Genomic DNA, 25,813 nt, shown 5'->3' with positions numbered 1-25,813 from the left:
TATATCCTGGTCCCTGTCTTGTCCTAGCTTTGTCTGAGTACTTGCCTGGTACTTCTTTTCTCGCCCTCCAGGAGGCAGAATATCCTGGTCCCTGTATCCTTCGGTCCCTGTACCTTGTCTTGTATTGTGTCTCTGTCTGAACTCTGTCTTACCTCTGTCTGTCAGTCTCCTTGTCTGTGGTTCTTTTCCCTGCTGTGTCTTTCCCTGTGTCCTCCCTGTCTGTACCTGGCACTCTTGCAAGCTCCGCCTACCTTGAACTCTTGCAAGCTCCGCCTACTTTGCACTCTTGCAAGCTCCTGCGGCTCCGCCTACTCCACACTCCTGCAGCTCCGCCTACTCCACTCATGTGGCTCCGCCTACTCCGCACTCCTGCGGCTCCGCCTACTCCGAACTCCTGCAGCTCCGCCTACTCTGCACTCCTGCTTTTGTCATATTCCACACTCTCCTATCCGTACCCGTACCTATACCTCCTATTTGAACAGGACCCTACCTGTTCCTCCATATTCCATTCCTTCCAGCCAGTACCCGCTCCTGCTGTGTGAACAGGACCCTAGCTTTTCCTTCGTACACCACACCTACCTGCCCTGTGTCTCAAGCCGTGCCCGCCTGCCCTGTGTCTCAAGCAGTGCCCACCTGCCCTGTGTCTCAAGCCATGCCCACCTGCCATGTGTCTCAAGCCGTGCCCGCCTGCCCTGTGTCTCAAGCCGTGCCCGCCTGTCCTGTGTCTCAAGCCGTGCCCGCCTGCCCTGTGTATCAAGCCGTGCCCGCCTGCCCTGTGTCTCAAGCCGTGCCCGCCTGCCCTGTGTCTCAAGCCGTGCCTGCCTGCCTTGTGTCTCAAGCTGTGCCCGCTTGCCCTGTGTCTCAGCCTGCTAGTCACTCGCACCTGTCCAGGTGTTCTGTTCCCGAGTGGGATCAGCAGCCACAGCCAGACACCACCCTGGAGTGACACCCGGCAGCTACCTGCTGCACAAGCCTGACCTCACCATCAGAGGCTCCAGTGAAGACCGAGGTAGCTGCCGTAGTCACGCCCCTTCCAGGGTAGTCTGCATAAAGTGGCAGATGTCACATTTAAAAATGTTGTCCGGTCACTAAGGGGTTAAATACCGTTGGTAGACTGGCTGATTACAAGTTTATAGACACCTGTTATGCTAATTACAGGGCACACCTTAGTTTAACATGTCTGAATGCTAAAATTATTTTCAATCTTTTCTAGGGGTACCATCATTTTTGTCCAAGCCATCCTCATTCATTTTTTCTGTACAATTCAGAAGCAATGCCTGGTTTTCATTAGTTGATATTAAGTACATTTAAATTGACAATTACATTTGTCAGTATCAAGCTATTTCAGTGACCATTGTGGGGTTTTCTTAATTTGACAGAAGGATACCAACAATTTTGTCCATATCTGTATATGTACATATCTCTATATGTACATATCTGTATATGTCAACGGGTAGACAGTCGCACTCAAAATTGAATGTCACTTGCATCAGAGTCATTAAAGGAATTATTATGATTACACCGTGTAATACTCATGTTTGGAATCTGATCTCTGTTTGTGGTGTTTTTTCACTTTTCTTGATTTATTGAAAAAAAATTAATAAAAATCATAATAATTCCTTTAATGACTCTGATGCAAGTGACATTCAATTTTGAGTGCGACTGTCTACCCATTGACTTTTACCTGTGGTATATCCACGTTCAGTCAGCACCTCCTCCTACTGTATATGTATATATATCCTCTGTATATGTGACTTACTGAAACTTTTGGAAGTATGACACTAAAATTGCCCCACTGATTGTTTACTTGCTGCCTAATATATCCTTCTATTTTGCAGAAGAGATTTGCAAATGGAGTTTTGTTCCCATTATATATTTTGATTGATTTATTGTTTATTTTAAGTTTATTAATTAGAAAATTGTTTTCTTTAATATATATAGACTTTCATACACCAAAGTCAAAGAAAACTTTTATTTTGAAAAGTAAATTCATAATGGGCACTGGAGCGTCCAAAGTCCGTTCGGCAAAGAAGGAAAACGCAGCAGATAATGAGGAAAGAACAACTATGAATCAGAATGCTTCAGCGTCCACTCTGCCAGATAATACTTCCATCGGACACCAAATGATACAGGCAAATCCAGAGGATGAAGAAATATCAGAAGACATTGAACAAATGGTGCAAAATATTCAGGGACATCAAGAGAGTGAACAGGTATGTTATTGTCTTTTAGGATTTTAAGTACATATATATATAAGTATGCATCTAGTTACTGTCACACTAATCACTACTCATGGACAAGCCAAAAGGTAAAGTAGTCAAGAGGTCTGGGGTCAAATGCCAAGAGGGCTTGTCATCAACAAAGGGGTAAGGCAAAGGCGTAGTCAGGTCACAGTCCGATATCAGAATTCCAGGAAGGTAGCAAGTCAAGACAAAGGGGCAAGGCAAATGGATGGTCAAAAGCAAAGTCCAAGGCTGAACAACAAAGATCAAATACAAGAACACAGAGCAGCTCAGCAAATCCCCGCCTCTGACTGGATGGCTTGAAAAAGACTTGAAAAAGACCAATTGTGGTCAAAACGTTGTATGTCTATTTAATGGCAGAGTAAGCTTTTGTACATTTTTTCACCCGGATTGGATGCTGCTCCTCTATGTCATTTCTCTGGATTTTTTTTATGTCCAATTGGGTACTTGGACTGGGAGCGTGCATCTCCTTTCGTTCCGAATGTGCTGTCAGCTGCTTTCTTTTCTGGCTGGATAGCCGAGCTGTCCATCACCATACTGACAACTCAGCACACCCCTTACCCAGATTGGACGGCTGATCTGTCATTGCGTCCAGACACACTGATAGGCAGAATCGCGACAGTACCCTCTCTTCTAGAAGGGGCCACCCGACCTCCACATTTCCCAGGAAACCTATGATGGATGTCCCTGACCAGATGATCAGCCTTCACAGAATGAGCAAGAACCAAGGATGTCTCCTTGAGTCTGTATCCCCTCTAATTAAAGAGATTTTGGAGAGAATTTTAGACCCTCTAAAAATCAACAATCCTTTGCAGCTCATTTTCTATCGAGGTGGAGACAAGGAAGACACACCACTGGGATAAACTTATTCAACAGGAATCTGTGGAACATATTTGGGATGCCAAGCATTGGAGGAAGTCTTAATCTGAAGGCCACCAGATTAACTACTTCCAGAATCTCAAATGGGCTAATAAATTTAGGACCCAACTTCGCTGATGGTAATTTCAGCTTAAAATGTTTGGATAATAACCAAACCTTATCACCTACTTTGAAGATGAGACCTCCCGAATGTTTCCTATGGGCCTTCCGTTTTTGGTGATGCTGAGCCACCCCAACATTCTCCTGAACCTCCCTCCAGGTTTCTATATGGAAACCTCTACTCCAGGACACCAAAAACTCATCCTAGAAAATTCACTAAAATGAGGATGAAAACCATAATGTGAAAAAAAGTGAGTTTACAGTGGACTGATTGATCTGACCACTAAAGGCGAACTCAGCAAGAGGTTAAATTTAGGACCAATCCTCTTGTTAGAAAACGTTGCAATGCTTTAAGGTCACAAAGTTGAACCAAATCAATTATGGCCTGCACATTCCCAGGATCCATCTTAAACTTTTCAACTGATACAATGAACCCCAGGAATGATATTTCTTTAACAGAAAAGTACATTTCTACAATTTAGCAAATAAAGAATTTTCCCTAAGCTTTTGTAAAACAAAACAGACATGTTCATAGTGTGAATTCAGATCAGATGAAAAATTAGAATGTCATCAAGATATACCACCTTAAACTTTCCAATACAATCAGAAAAAAAACTAATTAATTAATAAAGTTTTGAAAAACTGTTGGGCCATTGGTTAACTGAATGACAAGATTTTCAAATAGATCCTCAGTCGTTAAAAACTGTGTTTTCCACTCATCACCTGCAGAAAAAATTTGTACAGAACTAGATTTTTTTATGACAATTGTGGATTCTGTTAACAGTATCCTTCTGACACCAATCAGTAGGATTGTGAAAACGCAGACATGGAAACCACATTACCAACCGAGCAGTTAAAGTATTCATAACATAGCAGGAGACGGAGTAAAGTGTTCCCACTCTAAGTGTACAGTGGGTACGGAAAGTATTCAGACCCCTTTCAATTTTTCACTCTTTGTTTCATAGCAGCCATTTGGTAAATTCAAAAAAGTTCATTTTTTTCTCAATAATGTACACTCTGCATCCCATCTTGACTGAAGAATATAGAAATGTCGAAGTTTTTGCAAATTTATTAAAAAAGAAAAACTTAAATATCACATGGTCATAAGTATTCAGACCCTTTGCTCAGACACTTATATTTAAGTCACATGCTATCCATTTCCTTGTGATCCTCCTTCAGATGGTTCTACTTCTGTGCTTAGGGCACGCTCCTTCCTCAAAGGGACAGCGCACCATCCTAAAGTGTCCCCAGCCAATGGCTGAGAGATAGTTAAGGCTCCTTCACCTGATTGGAGGTACTTCAGCAACGGGTTCACTTTATTAGTTTCATGCTTGCTAGCTCTCAGGTCCCGTTTTCCAGTTTATCTTCCAGTACCTGACTGTGCTTGCCTGTATGCCAGCCGTACTTGCTGTACCTGCCTGCACTTGCCATGCCCACCTGTGTACCAGCCGTACCTGCCTGCACCTGGCAGAGCCAACCTGTATACCATTAGTACTTGCCATACATGCCTGCACCTGCCAGTGCCTGCCTGTATATCAGCCATCAGCCTTACCTTGCTGCACCTGCCGTGACCACCTGTATACTAGCAATACCTGCCTGCACCTGTCAGTGCCTGCCTGTATACCAGTTGTTCCTGTCTGCACCTGCCAGTTCCTGACTGTATTCCAGCACCTGCTGCTCCCATGTCCCTGCCAAGCCTGCCTGTACCAGCTGAACTTTCCCTTCTAGGCCATTCCAACTTCCTGCCCCTGCCATGCGTCCAAGGTCTGTCCTGATGTAGCATTTAGTGTGCATCTGGAGCCAAGTCTAACCCCATCATCAGGGGCTCTATTGAAGAAGCCAGTGTTCACCTAGTTATGTGTTATGAATGGGTCACCGAGGAGGAACAACAAAAAGCTAAGTCCCAGAAAACCAGAGAGGTTGGTAACTATGCAGATTGCAGATCCCTGGTCTTAACCACACAACTAACAGTAGCAGTGGAGCGTTCCTATGTTGTTCCTAGACGCCGGAGGACTACATAAACCTAAAGCAAGAAAAGGGAAAACTAACTGCCCCAGAGCAGACCCCAAAGGAAAAGACAGCCCCCACACATGTATTGATGGTGAAGCAAGATGAAAACACAAACACAGGCAGGAAAATAGGCTGAGCAAACGATGGGGCCCAACTAACTAGAAAGGACAGGAAAGGAAAGCCACTGTCTGCAATCTGCCAAAAAACCCTACCAAAATAATGTCCAACATGTCTGATAGCAAAATTAACCCTAAAGTCACTAGACTTCTCCCACTATATCAACAGTCTGAAATATTCTGAAACAGAGCAAAAAGAGGCCAATCTAATAAGGGTCAAAAAGGCAAATTGGCAAATACAGATAAATAGGAGTGGAAGTTCAGCATGGCCTCAGCAGGGGCAAGCTGACCACACAAGAAACTGAATTGACCAACAAGCGCAAGTGTGAACATTAGCAAAAAACAAACTTAGCTTTGAGAAGACTGGAAGAGAGCTGAAGTCCAAGACCTGAGAAGCAGACTGAATCACCAGCCCCAGGATAGGGCGTCGGCTGTCTTATATCCAGTCTGATACTCCAGAGATCCAATCGTTTTCCTTCTCATCAGGTGGCAGATCGCTACCACTTAACCCAACCTCACTACCTCCTGTCACCACCAGAGGGAGAACGGAAGGAGAACTCTCAACTGGTGGAGCAGAAAATGAGCTCATAACAGTTATGCCCCTCCAGGCTCTCTTCTGACCATGGCACAGTGGTTCCACCACCACGACCATTACACGCTAGTCACTATTTACGGACAAGCCGTGAGGCAGGGTAGTCAAGAGGTCTGGTGTCACATGCCAAGAGGGCTTGTCATGAAAAATGGGTAAGGCAAAGGCATAGTCAAGTCACAGTCCGAGGTCACAATTCCAGGAAGGTAGCAGATCAAGACATAGGGGCAAATTTTGCAATTACCGTAATATACTGTTAAATAAAATAAAAATAGAAAAAAGATTATAATTTTACATTATATCTGTAAAGGGTTGTAAAAATAATACCAACTATCTGGAACAGACAAATTTGTCGGCTGGAACGCAGAATACTCTGGAAACAGAAGATGTCTCTGTGACGTTTGAAAGCTTCCAGCACCAGAGTGGGACTCTCTATACATGTTTCACTCAGAATGGCATCAGAATGTATTTTGATGATGAAAAGGTAAGCAAGTGACATGCTGACAATTCTAGCAGATCCTTCTGATTTGTACTCTGCTAATGATTATTTGTATTTTATACAGGGATGTGTACCATTCCCACAAGAACTTTACAGCCAGGGAAATTTCCTTGACACTTCTGAAAAGGTAATCTTTCCATATCGCTATATTGATATTCTGCTACTGCTTACACTGCATATCATTATATGATTTGCATTTTGACTTCCAGTGTGCCAATTCAGTTCTGTAAAACTGTATTCAGTTTTTTTATTTTTTCCATCAATATGGCCATGTGAGGGCTTGTTTTTTGTGGGTCGAATTGTACTTTTGAGCGACACCATTGGTTTTACCATGTCGTGTTCTAGAAAATGGGGGAAAAAATCCAAGTGCGGTGAAATTGCAAAAAAGTGCAATCCCACACTTATTTTTTGTTTGGCTTTTTTGCTAGGTTCACTAGATGCTAAAACTGACCTGCCATTATGATTCTCCAGGTCATTACGAGTTCATAGACATCAAACATGTCTAGGTTCTTTTTTATCTAAGTGATGAAAAAAAATTCCAAACTTTGTTAAAAGAAAAAAATGTGCCATTTTCCGATACCCATAGCATCTCTATTTTTCGTGATCTCGGGTTGGGTGAGGGCTTATTTTTTGTGTGCCGAGCTGATGTTTTTATTGATACCATTTTGGTGCAGATAAGATCTTTTGATCTCCCGTTATTGCATTTTAATGCAATGTCGTGGTGACAAAAAAAAAACGTAAGGCCGGTTTCACATTTGCGCTTTATGGCGCTGCGACGGCCTGCGCACGGCCGCTGCTAAGCCCCGCCCGCTCCCTGCCCGCCCCATCCGGTCATCGCAAGTGCGCTGCACAACTTTGAACTTCAAAAGTGCGCAGCTCACGGCAAAATCCTGCTAGCGCATGGCCAGCGCACGATCTGCGCACCCTATGCTAAAGATAGGGTGCGCAGATCGCAAGCGTCCATGTGCGTTAGTAGGAGGCGATGACCGGATGGGGCGGGCAGGGAGCCAGCAGGGGGCGGGGCTTAGCGGCGGCCGTGCGCAGGCCGTCGCAGCGCCATAAAGCGCAAATGTGAAACCGGCCTTATTCTGGTGTTTTTACTTTTTTCTCGCTACGCCGTTTAGCAATCAGGTTAATCCTTTTTTTACTGATAGATTGGGTGATTCTGAACACGGCGATACCAAATATGTGTATGTTTGATTTATTTATTTTTTATTTTTTTTGAACGGGGCGAAGGGGGGGTGATTTGAACTTTTATATTTCTTTTATTTTTCTATATTTTTAAAAACATTTTTTTTTTTACTTTTGGCATGCTTCAATAGTCTCCATGGGAGACTAAAAGCTGCCATAGCCTGATGGGCTCTCCTATATACAGGCGATGTATGTAGTAGAATTACTTACTTGCTATGAGCGCCGACCACTGGGCGGCGCTCATAGCAATCCGGCATTGACAACCTTTGAGATCTCCATGAGACCTTCGGTTGTCATGCCAACCCACTGGTGACCCGCGATCACGTGATTGAGGTCACCTGTGGGTGGATTTCCGGCTCTATTGCCGAAAGCGCATGTTAAATGCTGCTGTCAGTGGTTGACAGCAGTATTTAATGGATTAATAGCCGCGGGTGGATCGCGATTCCACCCACGGCTGTTCTGGGCACTTTTCAGCTGTTCAAAACAGCTGACATGTGCTGGGAAAGATATGGGCTCACCGCTGGAGCCCACATCAAAGAGAGGGAGTCCAACATCAGCGTAAATGAATGCCCGATGTCGGAAAGGGCTCAATGACATAACATAATAATCAGTTGGGATCAGGACAGAAATTCACACATACTTCTTCCTGTTTCATGCATATAAAAATTCTGTGATTTCAAATCTTTTATAAAAAATTATTACATTCATATTTTGTAGGGAATTTTCAATTCTGTTAAAATGATAAATAATATAAACTATGAACAAGACTCTGGCTGATTGCATTGATGTGACTTCTTTTTGATGCCGAATGTCAGATCTGGTGGGAGAGTATGCCTGGACGGCGTCCTAGAAGTAACATGTGGACACAGCGTACCACTATTCTGTCAATTTCTACAGGACCCTGATTATGTATTACAATTTTTATTGATCTGATGATCTCACAGGCATAGTGCAGTAGGTCCTTAAAGCACTACTGCAGCATTATTATTTTATTATTTCAGCACTAGAGTGGTGCCACTAATGTACATTCCCCACTACTAGTATTATACTCAATAGCTGCCGTCTTCTGCTCTTCTTTGAGATGCTCTGGTCCCGATCTGCCATCTTGTGACTGCAACTTTCACCGGAAGTCGGAGGTAACAGTCACAAACTCTCAATGTGAGCCTTATGAAAGCCTCGTTCTGGCTCGTAAAGATTTACATTGAGTAGTGACTTCTGAATCACCCAGCAAACACTGGAGAGATCCGGCAGATCACATACTGCAGAACACGACGCCGATAACAGATGAAGACGGCGGCTGGTAACTATAAGACTAGGGGCAGGGAACTTATATTAGTGACACCACTCTAGCGGTATCTTATAAAAAACAACACTAAAACACTGGAGTGGTGCTTTAAAGAAACACTCTGGAATTTTCTTTCTATTTATTTGTACAGCAAGTTAAATATACTGCAGATAGTTCTTTTGATGTATGCTATATTCAAGTTAGATCATGTAGTCCACATTCTTGAGTATTCAGACAGTCTGTCTACAATACAATCATAGCCGCTAAACAGAGTGAGTGGGTTTTAAAAACATGTCCCACTTTTCACATCAGTATATGCAGCTTCTTGAGGCTTTAGGAGAATTATCCCTCCCAACAGAGGGGGACACAGACAGAAGAGGGTCGAGGTGCAGTTCAATAGCTTATCATAATGTACCCCTTTATGTGTCCATGACATAAGCTTGCTGCTTTGGAGGTGGAAGTGGCCCCCTTATTTTTTTTATATATGAGGCTTCACAGGTGGCACCAGTGGTTTGTCCATCTCTGCCTCCAAGTAGAGAACAATGACTTCCTACTGTGTGTACAGTACTATAAAGCTAATCACGCCACATTTACTACTACTTTTAAATGGTTAACTGATTTACAGTTTCTATGTCAACCTGTTTCCAGGCAAATTGCCATATTGACAAATTGAATCAATTCCAAAGGCTGCAACAAAATGTAAAGCGGTATTATGATCTGAGCCATTTTTAAAATTGTAATTGAATGCCATATATGTCAACTATAGTGTATGTAAATTAGGGTTTGCTCACACTAGTGTTTAAAAAATCAGTCCCAATCTCCTCCAGGAAAGTGTGACGTTTTTTCTCATTTGTGCGCTGTCCGTATACAATCCATTTTTCATTCAGCAGCTATTAATCTTTTACAAGACCATTTACAGTTTCCCATCTTACAGAATTGTAATGCATCCATAAGAATCGGATGCCATTTTGATGGTCCATATGGTATCCGATTTTTTTTCTCACACCGGTCAGATTTCAGAGTGAAATTCCAGCATGCTGCAACATTTTTTCACATGTGTAATACAGCTAAGAAAAAAATACCCAGATCTGCACTGCCTCATTGAATAGCAATTTGTCCGAGTGCAGTCTGATTTTTTTTATCCGATTGCACTCATCCAATGTATACGCTAGTGTGAGCGAGCCCCGATAGCACTCCCAGCTATCATGAACATGCAGAGCTATTTTCTCATCTGTTTGCTTTCTAGAAAGCAACAGACCGTGCATGCTGCTCCCTCTACTGTGCCACAATAAAGTCTCATTTGGGATGTCAATATTTGGGTATTGCAAAGGGAGCTGCCAGCAGCGGATCTTGATGATTTGCGTGCTCAGGTGCATTCAGTGGGGCAGAACATTCCTCAGAGAATAGTTAATAACCTCATTGATAGCATGCCACTGGGTGTAAGCGTGTGTATTTTTGCGGTTAGAACTCATATCTGGTACTGAATACATTGAGATGTCTTTAAAACACTGTTGCAGTTTCAGCATTGAGGAGTGTATGTTTTAGCATATTTCTTCTTGCTCACGGTACATCAGTGATAATTATATACCATTAGGCATCCTTTATATTTCTTAAGCGGTTTTTTTGTTTTTAATTTCAAAATTCGCCATGAACTTTATGCATTTTTTTACCTGCATTTTCTTTATCTTGTTTGCACATTTTTATATGCTTTTTTGGGCATTTTTTTCCCAAGAGAAGTCTATGAAAATAGCTATGAAAATTCCAAAAAATGAACAAAACACTAAAACCTGCAATAAAATAGTAAACAAACAGCAAAATGCAATATTTGTTTGTGTCTTGGAATTCTTCATTAACTTGTAAACTTCCAAAACCTGCCAGCAACATTTAGGTTTAATCCATCTGAAGGTAGCATGATAATTTGGACGCAGTGCAATTTATTTTAAAGTAATTTTCCTGTAAGGCAAGCAGTTATGTGCTATGTTATGTAATATTTAAATGACTCATCACAAGAAGCCATATAACAGGGTTTACATCTGTTTTGTGATTGCTAAGATTACGAACAAGCTACATTTGGTGATTAACTTCTCTTTCTCGCCTACTGTACATTTTCCAGTCACCAATAAAACATGATGACAGCAGACATAGTAATGGCAATCCAAGCTACTTGGAAAATGAGCGCACAAATTCTATTGACATACCTGGGAAAGGATTGGTCATGACGTACATATTTGAGGTAATGCATATCATTTTGACTTAGTGTCATTGGGAGCTTGACTTGTTTGTGCTCATTATGTAATGCGTCAAACGTCATTAGTATATTTAACTAATTATGGTAAAAACATGAAAATTGCAATGCCATCAATATCTTAATAGTAGTGGGCTGACACCTGGATGAACTAAATCAATGGTATTCCGGTGCTCAATTAACCGTCATGTCCCCTTCATTAGCTACCAAGGGACAGTGCTACACATTGTTGTGGCTGTGCCTAGTACTGCAAGGTCACTTTCCTCACATAAAGGAAATCTGTCATGAGATTTTAGCTATGTACTCTGAGAGCACCATTATGTAGGATTAGAGTTCCTTATTACAGTGATATGTCATTTACTAGGCTGTGTTTTGCTATTTCATTACAATCAGTGTTTTATCACCAGAAGATTATCACCATAGGACAACTGGCCTCTTGCATCCTAGTCCAACCACACCCCCACAACTTATTATCAGCTTTATGTCACTATACAATGTCCACAGAAAGTTGTGGTGTAGACAGGGTTATACACAGTTCAACATCTCTTCTGTCCTAGATGTGCAGCAGAGAAAGCTGTGATTTTATCATAACTGCTGCACCCAGTAAACTTAGTGATCACTGGAATCAGGGTCTCTTTCCCTACCAATTTTCCCTAGCACTTTTAAAATTTTCATTTTTCTTCCATTAAGTTAAGATAGTTATGTCACACAAAATAGTTAATAACATTTCCCACATGTCTACTTTACATCAGAACAATTTTTGACAAATAATTTTTTTTTTTTGTTATCAAGTTAGAAGGGTTAAAAGTTGACCAGCGTTTTCTCAATTTTCCAACAAAATTTACAAAAAACATTTTTTTTTAGGGACCACATCACATTTGATGTGATTTTGTTGGGTCTATATGACAGAAAATACTTAAAAGTAAAGTGATGCTATTCTCAAAACGGAACCCCTTAAGGTGCTCAAAACCACTTTCAAGAAGTTAATGAAATCTTCACAGGAATTAATGAAATTTGGAAGGAAATAAGATTAACATTTAACTTTTTTTCACAAATATGTTAATTTAAACCCATTTTTTTATTTTCACAAGAATAACAGGAGAAAATAGACCCCAAAATGTATTGTGCAATTTCTCCTGAGTACGCCAATACCCCATATGTGAGGGAAAACCACAGTTTGGACCCACTGCATGGCTCGGATGGGAAGGAGCACTGTTTCACTTTTTGAACGCAAAATTGTCTGCAATCGAGAGCAGATGCCATGTGGAGTTTGGAGAGCCCCAGATGTGCCTAAACAGTGGAAACCCCCACCAGTGATTTCATTTTGGAAATTAGACTCCCTCAAGGAACTTATCCAGATGGGTGGTGAGCACCTTGAACCCCAAGGTGCTTCACAGAAGTTTATAACGTAGACACGTGAAAATGAAAATTAAATTTTTTTCCACAAAACTGATCTTTTAGCCCCATTTTGTTTTCACAAGGGCAACAGGAGATATTGGATGCCAAAAATTGTTGTGCAATTTCTCCTGAGTACACCGATTCCCCATGTTTGGGGGAAAGCTATTGTTTGGGCACACAGCAGGGCTCGGAATTGAAGGAACACCATTTAACTTTTTGAATGCAAAATGGCTGGAATTGAGAGCAGACGCCATGTCACACTTGAAGAGCCCCTGATGTGCCTAAACAGTGGAAAGTCCCCACAATCCACCCGATTTTGGAACTAGACCCTTCAAGGAACTTATCTAGATGTGTGGTGAGCACCTTGAACCCCCAGGTATTTTGCAGAAATTATGACGTTGAGCTGTGAAAATAAAAAAAATCAGCAACGTTTTCACAAAAATGTTTCTTCGGCCATAATTTGTTTATTTTTACAAGGGTAACTGGAGAAAATGGTCCACAAAAACTGTTGTGCCGATACCCCATATGTGGTGGAAAAACTACTGTTTGGGCACATGACAGGGATCGGAAGGGAAGGTCTGCGTGTGCCATGTGGCATTTGAAGAGCCCCTGATGTGCTTAAATAGTGGAAATCCCCCACAAGTGAACACATTTTGGAAACCACTCCCCTCAAGGAATTTGTCTAGAGGCATAGTTTTATCGTAATGATTATAATGCTTTTGGTTTTACTGGTGTATGAATTTATAATGAGGTGGTGTGTGTAAATTGTGTGGAGTACATCAGATTATAAAAGTGTGGTGCATCAACAAGGTAAAAACAAATGTTATTATTTTGTGGACATGTGGTACACTTTGAAGCAATGCTTAATGCAAAGGCCATGTCTCTCAGGGCAGTTTTCCAAAAGATAAATTGTGTGTTTTCATATTCTCCTCTTGGAGCATACACTGCACTTTTTTTGTGATCTTCCCTTCTTCGCTGTTTGGGGAACCTCTCCTGGAAATTGTTGACCTTTGCCAATACGGGCAACATCAGTTTCACGAGTACTGGGACCCTCACCTTCCCAAGAGCCAAACATTAGGGCCTTGATGACTACCTCCTGAAACTGAAGGAAGCTCATCGAATTGCCTGCAGATCGAAACAGCACAAAAGCATTGTACAGTGACATCTGTACTATGTGCATGACCAATTGTTTTTGAACCATACTTTAGCTTTTCTCATGGCAGCGTATGGTTTGAGGACCTTATCTGAGAGATCTACACCCCCATTGTACTTATTATAATCCAGGATACAATCTGACCTTGGGACTTGTGTTGTGGTACATTGACAAGGGAGCTGTTGTCACGGTGTATGGTGGTCAAGATAAGGACATCACTCTTGTCCTTGACCACTGGCATGTTGTCCATGCATTGGGCACAGCTTTCGCTCCCTCTCAGAAGTTGCCCAATTAGCGGTTTAGGGAGGCCTCTCTGATTTTTTCACATGGTGCCGCATGTAACTGTACCACTGAAAGAGAGGGTCTCGATGAGTGGTATGCTGATGTAAAAGTTACATAGTTACATAGTTTGAAAAAAGACCGAGGTATATCAAGTTCAACCTTTCTCCACCAATTGTTCATTTTGTCGCTAATTTAACTATAACTTGCAATGTTATGTGTATCAAGGAAATCATCCAGCCTTTTTATATAAGCTTTCATTGTGTCTGTCATTTTTACTTCTTGTGGTAGAGCATTCCATAGTCTGATTGCTCTAACTTTAGAAAATTCTTTCCTATATAGCTACCGGAATTGCCTTTCTTCCACCCATAATGAGTGTCCCCTGGTCCTCAGTATGGTCTTTGGCAGGAATAAATCATGTGCAAGTGCTCTGTACAGACCACACATAAAGCATATTTATACATGTAAATGAAATCTCCTCTGAGGTATCCCAAATTCTAAATGTGGCCTCACCAGTGATTTATATAGAGGTATCAGTACATTGGTAGAAAAATGTGAAAATGAGTCCAGCTGATAAAAAAGGCTTTTCCTTTATTGCAAATTCATAAAAAATTTCTACATGGCACCCAAGTAACGCAGCAACGCGTTTCGAACACCAACTGTGTTCTTTGTCAACGCTGCAATACATAGAACTAGCCAGTATTTTATACGCTGGCCAATAAACCACACCCCACCTGAAAATCATGTGATAAAACTATCAGAAATTTCTTTTAAAAAAACACAGATACAATCGACGCCAAACAAAAAACGGCAAATACAAGCAATTAATAATGAAATAACAATTCCTTGCAGAGATTTAATCCTGCAGGACTGCAAGTGTTCAGATAAAACATTGTGGCTAAGTTGTGTTGTGGTCTCACTATACACCCGCATTCCTCACCAAGTAGCGGTGAAATATTGATGGGCATACAAATTTGTCTGGGCCACCACATAACACTTAGTATTTCCTCGCTGAAAAATAATTTGAAAAAGTCAATTTCAGTGACGCCTGTAATTTCAAAATGGTTTCCTGAGCTGCACATATCTTTCATCCTGCCACCATGTCTCCAATACTGCCCCGTGTCTCCAACCATGCCCCCTGTGTCTCCAATCATGCTCCCTGTGTCTCCAATCCTGCCACCATGTCTCCAATCCTGCCCCGTGTCTCCAACCATGCCTGTTGTGAGCTCATTTTCCCCTTCTTCACTGAGGTCTGGGGAACTCCCTATTCTGGTTAAGGAAGGTAATGAGCCTGATTTTCAGGCACCTGAGTCTAATGAGGATGACTGGCTGAGTGGAGTCACTGACTGGATATAAGGCTGCCGACGCCCTCCTGCCCTGCGGGAGAGTTCTCTGTGGACTCCTAGGACACCAGTCTGATTCCTGCTTCCATAAAGCTAAGTTTCTGCTTTGCCTGTTTGCATTTGTGTTTTGTGTTTGTTTTCCTTGCTTTTCTGGATTCTGCCTTTCCCTGCTGGGATGAGTTGAATCTCCTTTTGCCAGTTGCTCTGTCTTCAGAATATTCCTGAGTACTGACATAGCTTTTTTGAAGCCTAGCGTCTTCAGGGCCTTTTTCACTGTCAGTCTGTTGGCTCTTATTTTCATAGGGTTTTTTCACGGATTGCAGACAGCAGCCTTCCTGTCCTTTCCTATCTAGGTAGTTTTGGGCCCCGTCTTTGCTCAGTCTATCTTTCAGTCTGTGTTAGTGTTTTCATCTTGCTTCACCGTCATTATATGTTGGGGGCTGCCTATTGCTTTGGGGTCTGCTCTGGGGCAGTTTAGATTTCCCCTTTCTTGCTTTAGGCCTATTTAATTCTCCGGCTGTGATCGAGGGGTCTAGGGCATCGTAGGAACCCCCCACGGCTACTGTTAGTTGTTGTGATAAGATCAGGGGTCTGCAATCCGATAGCTGCCAACCTCTCTGGTTTTCTGGACTTAGCTAGCATTTTTGTTTTTGCCTCCTACGGTGACTCAATCATAACAGAATCACCCGCCATACCGCAGATCCTAGGGTACTCAATAGCAGGAAAGAATTGTGTTTAAAAAAAAAAAAAAAAAAAGGTGTGTGTATATTCTTTCCTCTATATCTCTGAGGCCATAGGGGGAATTTTTTTTTTCTCTCAATGGAGATAAAGCAATTGTCTGATCGTGTGGAGCAGCTCGCTGCGGAAGTGCTGGGAATTTCCGCCTACCTTGCTCGTTCGCATGCTGTTGAACCAAAGATCTCTACACCTGATGTATTTTTTGGGGATCGATCTAAATTTTTGAGTTTCAAAAATAATTGTAAATTATTTTTTGCCTTGAAGCCTAACTCGTCAGGGAGCTCCGCACAGCAGGTTAAAATTGTCATCTCTTTGCTGCGTGGCGATCCCCAGGATTGGGCGTTTTCTTTGAAACCAGATGATCCTATTCTGACTAATGTGAACGCATTCTTTCAAGCTTTGGGGTTGTTGTATGACGACCCTAATGCTATTGATCAGGCTGAAAAGACCCTGTTGGCATTAAACCAGGGTCGAGATTCTGCAGAGTTGTACTGTCAAAAGTTCCGAAAGTGGGCGGTCCTTACTACCTGGAATGATAATGCCTTGGCTGCTCTCTTTCGGAAAGGTTTGTCAGAAGCCGTAAAAGATACTATGGTGGGATTTCCTGTTCCATCTGGTCTGGACGATTCTATGTCATTAGCCATTCAGATTGATCGGCGTTTACGTGAACGCAGGATTGCACGAGAGGTGTTGCCACCGGTTGAACTGACATCTGAACCTATGCAATGTGATAGAGTTTTGTCTAAGACACAACGTCAGGAGTTCAGAAGGCGTAATAAGCTGTGTTTTTTCTGTGGAGATGCCTCGCATATTATTTCTGTTTGTCCTAAACGAGAGAAACGCTTTGCACACACGTTTTCTGTTGGTAGTGTTCAACCTAAGTTTCTTCTGGCAATTACTCTGATCTGCTCCATGTCCACATTTTCCGCCAAGGCTTTTGTGGATTCGGGAGCAGCGCTAAACCTAATGGACTTGGATTTTGCTAAACGTTGTGGATTTCCGATGACACCTCTGCAGACGCCTATCCCTTTGAGGGGGATTGATGCTACTCCTTTGGCTAAAAATAAACCTCAGTTTTGGACCCAGGTGGTCATGCGGGTCGCCCCAGACCATCAAGAAAATTGCAGATTTTTGGTGTTGCATGGTCTGCATGATGCCGTTGTTCTGGGGTTTCCCTGGATGCAAATTCATAATCCAGTTTTGGATTGGAAGTCTGTGTCTGTGGTGAGTTGGGGTTGTCGGTGTGCCTTTAGTGAGGCTCTGGTTTTTTCCACCTCTCCTCAGTCGCATGATGTTCCTGACTATTTGGCGGACTTTTATGATGTATTTAGTGAGAATGAGTCTGCGTCCTTGCCTCCTCATAGGAGTTATGACTGTGCAATTGAACTAAGCCCGGGGTGTAAATTTCCCAAGGGTCGGCTCTTCAATTTATCTGTACCCGAGCACGAGGCTATGCGGTCCTATATTAAGGAGGCGTTGGAGAAGGGTCATATTAGACCATCCTCTTCACCCTTAGGTGCCGGTTTTTTTTTTGTGGCCAAAAAGGATGGTTCTTTAAGGCCTTGTATTGATTATCGTGCCCTCAATAAAATTACTATTAAATATCAGTATCCGTTACCCCTGATTTCGGATCTATTCTCTAGAGTTAGAGGTGCTTGCTGGTTTACCAAGCTTGACCTCAGGGGGGCGTATAATCTTATCCGCATTAAGCAGGGGGATGAATGGAAGACGGCGTTTAATACTCCGGAGGGACATTTTGAGTACCTGGTGATGCCTTTTGGGCTCACTAATGCCCCTTCTGTCTTCCAGTACTTCATGAACGATATTTTCCGAGACTTTGTCGATAAATTTTTGATTATCTGGATGATATTTTGATCTTCTCCAAGGATTGGGATTCTCATGTGGAACATATTCGGACTGTGTTCCGGATCTTGAGGGAGAATTCCCTGTATGTCAAAGGATCGAAATGCCTTTTTGGAGTACAGAGGATTTCATTTTTGGGATTTATTTTGTCTCCGTCAACTATTGAAATGGACCCGGCCAAGGTACAGGCCATTTATGATTGGGTTCAGCCCACTTCTTTGAAGGCCCTCCAGAAGTTTTTGGGGTTGGCTAATTTTTATCGGAAATTTATAGCAAAATTTTCTAGTATTGCCAAGCCATTGACTGATCTGACTAAGAAGGGTGCTAATGTGTTGAATTGGTCTCCGGAGGCTGTTGCTTCCTTTCAGGAGCTGAAGCGAAGATTTACCTCCGCCCCGGTTTTGCGGCAACCGGATGTCTCACTCCCGTTCCAGGTAGAGGTGGATGCTTCTGAGATTCGTGCAGGAGCTGTTTTGTCCCAAAAGGATCCTGTAACATCTAAAATGAATCCCTGTGCTTTCTTTTCCCGAAAGTTCTCTCCATCTGAACGTAATTATGATGTGGGGAATCGGGAACTGTTGGCCATGAAATGGGCATTTGAGGAGTGGAGACATTGGTTGGAGGGAGCTAAACATCAAGTTGTGGTCCTCACTGACCACAAGAATTTGATTTACCTAGAGTCGGCTAAACGCTTGAACCCTAGACAGGCTAGGTGGGCCTTGTTTTTTACACGTTTTGATTTTATGGTTTCTTTTCTTCCTGGAACTAAGAATGTCAAGGCAGACGCCCTCTCTAGGAGCTTCTTTGCTGATTCTCCTGTGGTGACCAAGCCTGCTACCATCTTAGGCGAAGGGGTAGTTCTTTCTGCCATCTCGCCCGATTTGAGACGTGCTCTGCAAGAGTTCCAGGAGGACAAACCTCAGCGTTGTCCCAGTGGAAAGTTGTATGTTCCTGACCAGTGGAAGAAGAGAGTGTTGTCTGAAGTTCATTGCTCTGCATTGGCTGGTCATCCAGGTATTTTTGGTACTAGAGATCTGGTGAGTCGCTCTTTTTGGTGGCCCACCTTTTCTCATGATGTCAGGAATTTTGTGCAGTCCTGTGGGACTTGCTCCCGGTCTAAATCTTGTTCTCGCTCTAGTGGGTTGTTGATGCCTTTGCCGGTCCCCAGGAGGCCATGGACCCATATTTCAATGGATTTCCTCTCTGATATGCCGGTCTCTCAAAGAATGACTGTTATTTGGGTGATTTGTGATAGGTTCTCTAAGATGGTTCATCTTGTACCACTCCCTAAGTTGCCATCTTCCTCTGAGTTGGTGCCCCTGTTTTTGCAACAGGTGGTTCGCTTGCACGGGATTCCTGAGAACATTGTATCTGACAGAGGAGTTCAGTTTGTGTCTAGATTTTGGAGGACTTTCTGTTCCAAGCTGGGAATTCAGTTGTCCTTCTCCTCTGCTTTTCACCCTCAGACCAATGGGCAGACAGAGAGAACAAACCAGACCTTGGAGTCGTATTTGAGATGTTTTATTTCCGCTGATCAGGATGATTGGGTTTCATTTTTGCCCCTGGCCGAATTTGCTTTAAATAATAGAGCTAGTTCTGCCACTTTGATGTCACCTTTTTTTTGTAACTTTGGGTTTCATCCTCGATTTTCTTCAGGGCAGGTGGAGACTTCTGCCTGCCCAGGTGTTGACACTGTGGTGGAGAGAATGCACCAGATCTGGGACCAAGTGGTGGATAAGTTATCTCTCTCCCAGGAAAAGGCCCTGTTGTGAGTTCATTTTCCCCTTCAATACTGAGGCCAGAGGAACTCCCTCTTCTGGTAAAGAAAGGTAGTGAGCCTGATTATCAAACACCTGAGGCTGATGATGATGACTGGCTGAGTGGAGTTACTGACTGGATATAAGGCTGCCGACGCCCTTCTGCCCTGCGGGTGATTTCTCTGTGGGATCCTTGGAGACCAGTCTGAATTCCTGCTCCTCTAAAGCTAAGTTTGCTGCTCGGCTTTTTGCATTTGCGCTTTGACTTTGTTTTCTTTGTTTTTCTGGATTTCTGCCATTCCCTGCTGGGGTGTGCTGAATTCCTTTAGCTCTGTCTTCTGAAAATACCTGAGTGCTGATTTAGTTTTTGAAGCCTAGCTGCTTCAGGGTCTTTTTCATATCAGCCTGTTGGCTTATGTCTTTGATAGGGTTTTGGCAGATTGCAGACAGCAGCCTTCCTGTCCTTTCCTATCTAGGTAGTTTTGGGCCCTGGCTTTGCTCAGTCTATCTTTCTGTCTGTGTTAGTGTTTTCATCTTGCTTCACCGTCATTATATGTTGGGGGCTGCCTATTGCTTTGGGGTCTGCTCTGTGGCAGTTTAGATTTCCCCTTTCTTTCTTTAGGCCTATTTAATTCTCCGGCTGTGTTCGAGGGGTCTAGGGCATCGTAGGAACCCCCCACGGCTACTGCTAGTTATGTTGATAGGTTCAGGGGTCTGCAATCTGATAGTTGCCAACTTCTCTGGTTTTCTGGACTTAGCTTGTATTTCTGTTTTTGCCTCCTACGGTGACTCAATCATAACAGAATCACCCGCCATACCGCAGATCCTAGGGTACTCAATAGCAGGAAAGAATAGTAAAAAAAAAAAAAAAAAAAAAGTGTGTATATTTTTTCCTCTATATCTCTGAGGCCATAGGGGGAATTTTTTTTTCTCTCAATGGAGATAAAGCAATTGTCTGATCGTGTGGAGCAGCTCGCTGCGGAAGTGCTGGGAATTTCCGCCTACCTTGCTCATTCACATGCTGCTGAACCAAAGATTCCTACACCTGATGTATTTTTTGGGGATCGGTCTAAATTTTTAAATTTCAAAAATAATTGTAAATTATTTTTTGCTTTGAAGCCTAACTCGTCAGGGAGCTCCGCGCAGCAGGTTAAAATTGTCATCTCTTTGCTGCGTGGCGGTCCCCAGGATTGGGCGTTTTCTTTGAAACCAGATGATCCTATTCTGACTAATGTGAACGCATTTTTTCAGGCCTTGGGGTTGTTGTATGACGAAACTAATGCCATTGATCAGGCTGAAAAGACCCTGCTGGCATTGAACCAGGGTCGTGATTCTGCAGAATTGTACTGTCAAAAATTCCGAAAGTGGGCAGTACTGACTACCTGGAATGATAATGCCTTGGCTGCTCTCTTTCGGAAGGGGTTGTCAGAAGCCGTAAAAGATACTATGGTGGGATTTCCTGTTCCCTCTGGTCTTGACGATTCTATGTCATTAGCCATTCAGGTTGATCGGCGTTTGCGCGAACGCAAAGCTGCATGAGAGGTGTTGCCACCTGTTGAACAAATGTCTGAACCTATGCAATGTGATAGAGTTTTTTCCAGAGAGCAGCGTCAGGAGTTCAGAAGGCGTAATAAGTTGTGTTTTTTCTGTGGAGATGCCTCGCATATTATTTCTGTCTGTCCTAAACGAGAGAAACGCTTTGCTCACACGTTTTCTCTTGGGGGTGTTCAACCTAAGTTTCTTCTGGCTATTACTCTGATCTGCTCCCTGTCCACATTTTCCACCAAGGCTTTTGTGGATTCGGGAGCAGCGCTAAACCTAATGGACTTGGATTTTGCTAAACGTTGTGGATTTCCGATGACACCTCTGCAGACGCCTATCCCTTTGAGGGGGATTGATGCTACTCCTTTGGCTAAAAATAAACCTCAGTTTTGGACCCAGGTGGTAATGCGGGTCTCCCCAGACCATCAAGAAAATTGCAGATTTTTGGTGTTGCATAATCTGCATGATACTATTGTTCTGGGGTTTCCCTGGTTACAAATTCATAATCCAGTTTTGGATTGGAAATCTGTGTCTGTGGTGAGTTGGGGTTGTCGGTGTGCCTTTAGTGAGGCTCCGGTGTTTTCCACCTCTCCTTAGTCGCATGATGTTCCTGATTATTTGGCGGACTTTTATGATGTATTTAGTGAGAATGAGTCTGCGTCTCTGCCTCCTCATAGGAGTTATGACTGTGCAATTGAACTGAGCCCGGGGTGTAAATTTCCCAAGGGTCGGCTCTTCAATTTATCTGTACCCAAGCACGAGGCTATGCAATCCTATATTAAGGAGGCGTTGGAGAAGGGTCATATTAGACCATCCTCGTCACCCTTAGGTGCCGGGTTTTTTTTTTAGCCAAAAAGGATGGATCATTAAGACCTTGTATTGATTATCGTGCCCTCAACAAAATTACTGTTAAATATCAGTATCCGTTACCCCTGATCCCTGATCTATTCTCCAGAGTTAAAGGTGCTTGCTGGTTTACCAAGCTTGACCTCAGGGGGGCGTATAATCTTATTCGCATTAAGCATGGGGATGAATGGAAGACGGCGTTTAATACTCCGGAGGGACATTTTGAGTACCTGGTGATGCCTTTTGGGCTCACTAATGCCCTTTCTGTCTTCCAGTGCTTCATGAACTATATTTTCCGAGATTTTGTCGATAAATTTTTGATTATCTATCTGGATGATATTTTGATCTTCTCCAAGGATTGGGATTCTCATGTGGAACATATTCGGACTGTGTTCCGGATCTTGAGGGAGAATTCCCTGTATGTCAAAGGATCTAAATGCCTTTTTGGAGTACAGAGGATTTCTTTTTTGGGATTTATTTTGTCCCCGTCAACTATTGAAATGGACCCGGCCAAGGTACAGGCCATTTACGATTGGGTTCAGCCCACTTCTTTGAAGGCCCTCCAGAAGATTTTGGGTTTTGCTAATTTTTATCGGAAATTTATAGCAAAATTTTCTAGTATTGCCAAGCCATTGACTGATTTGACTAAGAAGGGTGCTGATGTGTTAAATTGGTCTCCGGAGGCTGTTTCTTCCTTTCAGGAGCTGAAGCGAAGATTCACCTCCGCCCCGGTTTTGCGGCAACCTGATGTCTCACTTCCGTTCCAGGTAGAGGTGGATGCTTCTGAGATTGGTGCAGGAGCTGTTTTGTCCCAAAAGGATCCTGTAACATCTAAAATGAATCCCTGTGCGTTCTTTTCCCGAAAGTTCTCTCCATCTGAACGTAACTATGATGTGGGGAATCGGGAACTGTTGGCCATGAAATGGGCATTTGAGGAGTGGAGACATTGGTTGGAGGGAGCTAAGCATCAAGTCATGGTCCTCACTGACCACAAGAATTTTATTTACCTAGAGTCGGCTAAGCGCTTGAACCCTAGACAGGCTAGGTGGGCCTTGTTTTTTACACGTTTTGATTTTGTGGTTTCTTTTCTTCCTGGAACGAAGAATGTCAAGGCAGACGCCCTCTCTAGGAGCTTCTTTGCTGATTCTCCTGTGGTGACCAAGCCTGCTACCATCTTAGGCGAAGGGGTAGTTCTTTCTGCCATCTCGCCCGATTTGAGACGTGCTCTGGAAGAGTTCCAGGAGGACAAACCTGAGCGTTGTCCCAGTGGAAAGTTGTATGTTCCTGACCAGTGGAAGAAGAGAGTGATGTCTGAAGTTCATTGCTCTGCTTTGGCTGGTCATCCAGGTATTTTTGGTACTAGAGATCTGGTGAGTCGGTTTTTTTGGTGGCCCTCCTTGTCTCGTGATGTCAGGAATTTTGTGCAGTCCTGTGGGACGTGCTCCCGGTCTAAATCGTTTTCTCGCTGTAGTGGGTTGTTGATGCCTTTGCCTGTCCCCAAGAGGCCATGGACCCATATTTCAATGGATTTCATCTCTGATATGCCTGTCTCTCAAAGGATGACTGTTATTTGGGTGATTTGTGATAGGTTCTCTAAGATGGTTCATCTTGTACCACTCCCTAAGTTGCCGTCTTCCTCTGAGTTGGTGCCCCTGTTTTTACAACAGGTGGTTCGTTTGCACGGGATTCCTGAGAACATTGTATCTGACAGAGGAGTCCAGTTTGTGTCTAGATTTTGCAGAACTTTCTGTTCCAGGCTGGGAATTCAGTTGTCCTTCTCCTCTGCTTTTCACCCTCAGACCAATGGGCAGACAGAGAGAACAAACCAGACCTTGGAGTCATATTTGAGATGTTTTATTTCTGCTGATCAGGATGATTGGGTTTCATTTTTGCCCTTGGCCGAATTTGCTTTAAATAATAGAGCTAGTTCTGCCACTTTGATGTCACCTTTTTTTTGTAACTTTGGGTTTCATCCTCAATTTTCTTCAGGGCAGGTGGAGCCCTCTGCCTGCCCAGGTGTTGACACTGTGGTGGAGAGAATGCACCAGATCTGGTACCAAGTGGTGTATAAGTTATCTCTCTCCCAGGAAAAGGCCCAGCGGTTTTCCAACCGACATAGGACCATTGGTCCCCAGTTTAAGGTTGGTGATATGGTGTGGTTATCATCAAAAAATATTGCTATGAAGGTGGCTTCTCCTAAGTTTAAGCCCAGATTTATTGGACCTTACAAGATTGTGGAGATTATTAATCCGGTCTCTTTTCGTTTGGCTCTTCCTGTCACATTTAAAATCCATAATGTGTTCCATAAATCTTCGTTGAAGAGGTTTGTTGAACCAGTTGTTCTGGGGGTGGCACCTCCAGACCCTGTATTGGTTGAAGGTAACATGGAATATGAGATAGAGAAAGTACTGGATTCCCGTCTGGCTAGACGGAGACTCCAGTATTTGGTTAAGTGGAAGGGTTATGGTCAGGAGGATAATTCCTGGGTCTCTGCCTCTGATATTCATGCCAAAAGATTGGTGCGTGCCTTTCATCGAGCTCACCCTGATCGCCCTGGTGGCGTGGTTGAGGGTTCGGTGACCCCTCCTCAAGGGGGAGGTACTGTTGTGAGTTCATTTTCCCCTTCAATACTGAGGCCCGAGGAACTCCCTCTTCTGGTAAAGAAAGGTAGTGAGCCTGATTATCAAACACCTGAGGCTGATGATGATGACTGGCTGAGTGGAGTTACTGACTGGATATAAGGCTGCCGACGCCCTTCTGCCCTGCGGGTGATTTCTCTGTGGGATCCTTGGAGACCAGTCTGAATTCCTGCTCCTCTAAAGCTAAGTTTGCTGCTCGGCTTTTTGCATTTGCGCTTTGACTTTGTTTGCTTTGTTTTTCTGGATTTCTGCCATTCCCTGCTGGGGTGTGCTGAATTCCTTTAGCTCTGTCTTCTGAAAATGAGTGCTGATTTAGTTTTTGAAGCCTAGATGCTTCAGGGTCTTTTTCATATCAGCCTGTTGGCTTATGTCTTTGATAGGGTTTTGGCAGCTTGCAGACAGCAGCCTTCCTGTCCTTTCCTATCTAGGTAGTTTTGGGCCCTGGCTTTGCTCAGTCTATCTTTCTGTCTGTGTTAGTGTTTTCATCTTGCTTCACCGTCATTATATGTTGGGGGCTGCCTATTGCTTTGGGGTCTGCTCTGGGGCAGTTTAGATTTCCCCTTTCTTTCTTTAGGCCTATTTAATTCTCCGGCTGTGTTCGAGGGGTCTAGGGCATCGTAGGAACCCCCCACGGCTACTGCTATTTGTGTTGATAGGTTCAGGGGTCTGCAATCTGATAGTTGCCAACTTCTCTGGTTTTCTGGACTTAGCTTGTATTTCTGTTTTTGCCTCCTACTGTGACTCAATCATAACAGGCCCAGCGGTTTTCCAATCGACATAGGACCATTGGTCCCCAGTTTAAGATTGGTGATATGGTGTGGTTATCTTCAAAAAATATTGCTATGAAGGTGGCTTCTCCTAAGTTTAAGCCTAGATTTATTGGACCTTACAAGATTTTGGAGATTATTAATCCGGTCTCTTTTCGTTTGGCTCTTCCTGTCACATTTAAAATCCATAATGTGTTCCATAAGTCCTTGTTGAAGAGGTTTGTTGAACCAGTTATTCCTGGGGTGGCACCTCCAGACCCTGTATTGGTTGAAGGTAACATGGAATATGAGGTAGAGAAAATACTGGATTCCCGTCTGGTTAGACGGAGACT

At 43.2% G+C, this 25,813-nt stretch overlaps 1 protein-coding gene across 1 annotated transcript in view; it reads left to right on the top strand.

Annotated features, from left to right (window-relative positions):
* Positions 1 to 11,053: 11,053 nt before the first annotated feature.
* Positions 11,054 to 25,813, top strand: part of LOC141087814 (uncharacterized) — an 88,688-nt gene continuing 73,928 nt past the window's right edge. Inside the window, exon 1 of the mRNA XM_073573657.1 lies at positions 11,054 to 11,144. Within this exon, the coding sequence (XP_073429758.1) occupies positions 11,127 to 11,144 (18 nt within the window). The 5' untranslated portion in view covers positions 11,054 to 11,126. The remainder of the gene's footprint in view (positions 11,145 to 25,813) is intronic.

This window comes from Dendrobates tinctorius, unplaced genomic scaffold (assembly GCF_039654945.1).
Source record: "Dendrobates tinctorius isolate UK_male_01 unplaced genomic scaffold, ASM3965494v1 ptg000035l, whole genome shotgun sequence".
In the NCBI taxonomy this organism is placed as follows: Eukaryota; Metazoa; Chordata; class Amphibia; order Anura; family Dendrobatidae; genus Dendrobates; species Dendrobates tinctorius.
Note: the sequence above shows the minus strand (reverse complement) of the source record. Positions and strands in the feature narration are given on the sequence as shown.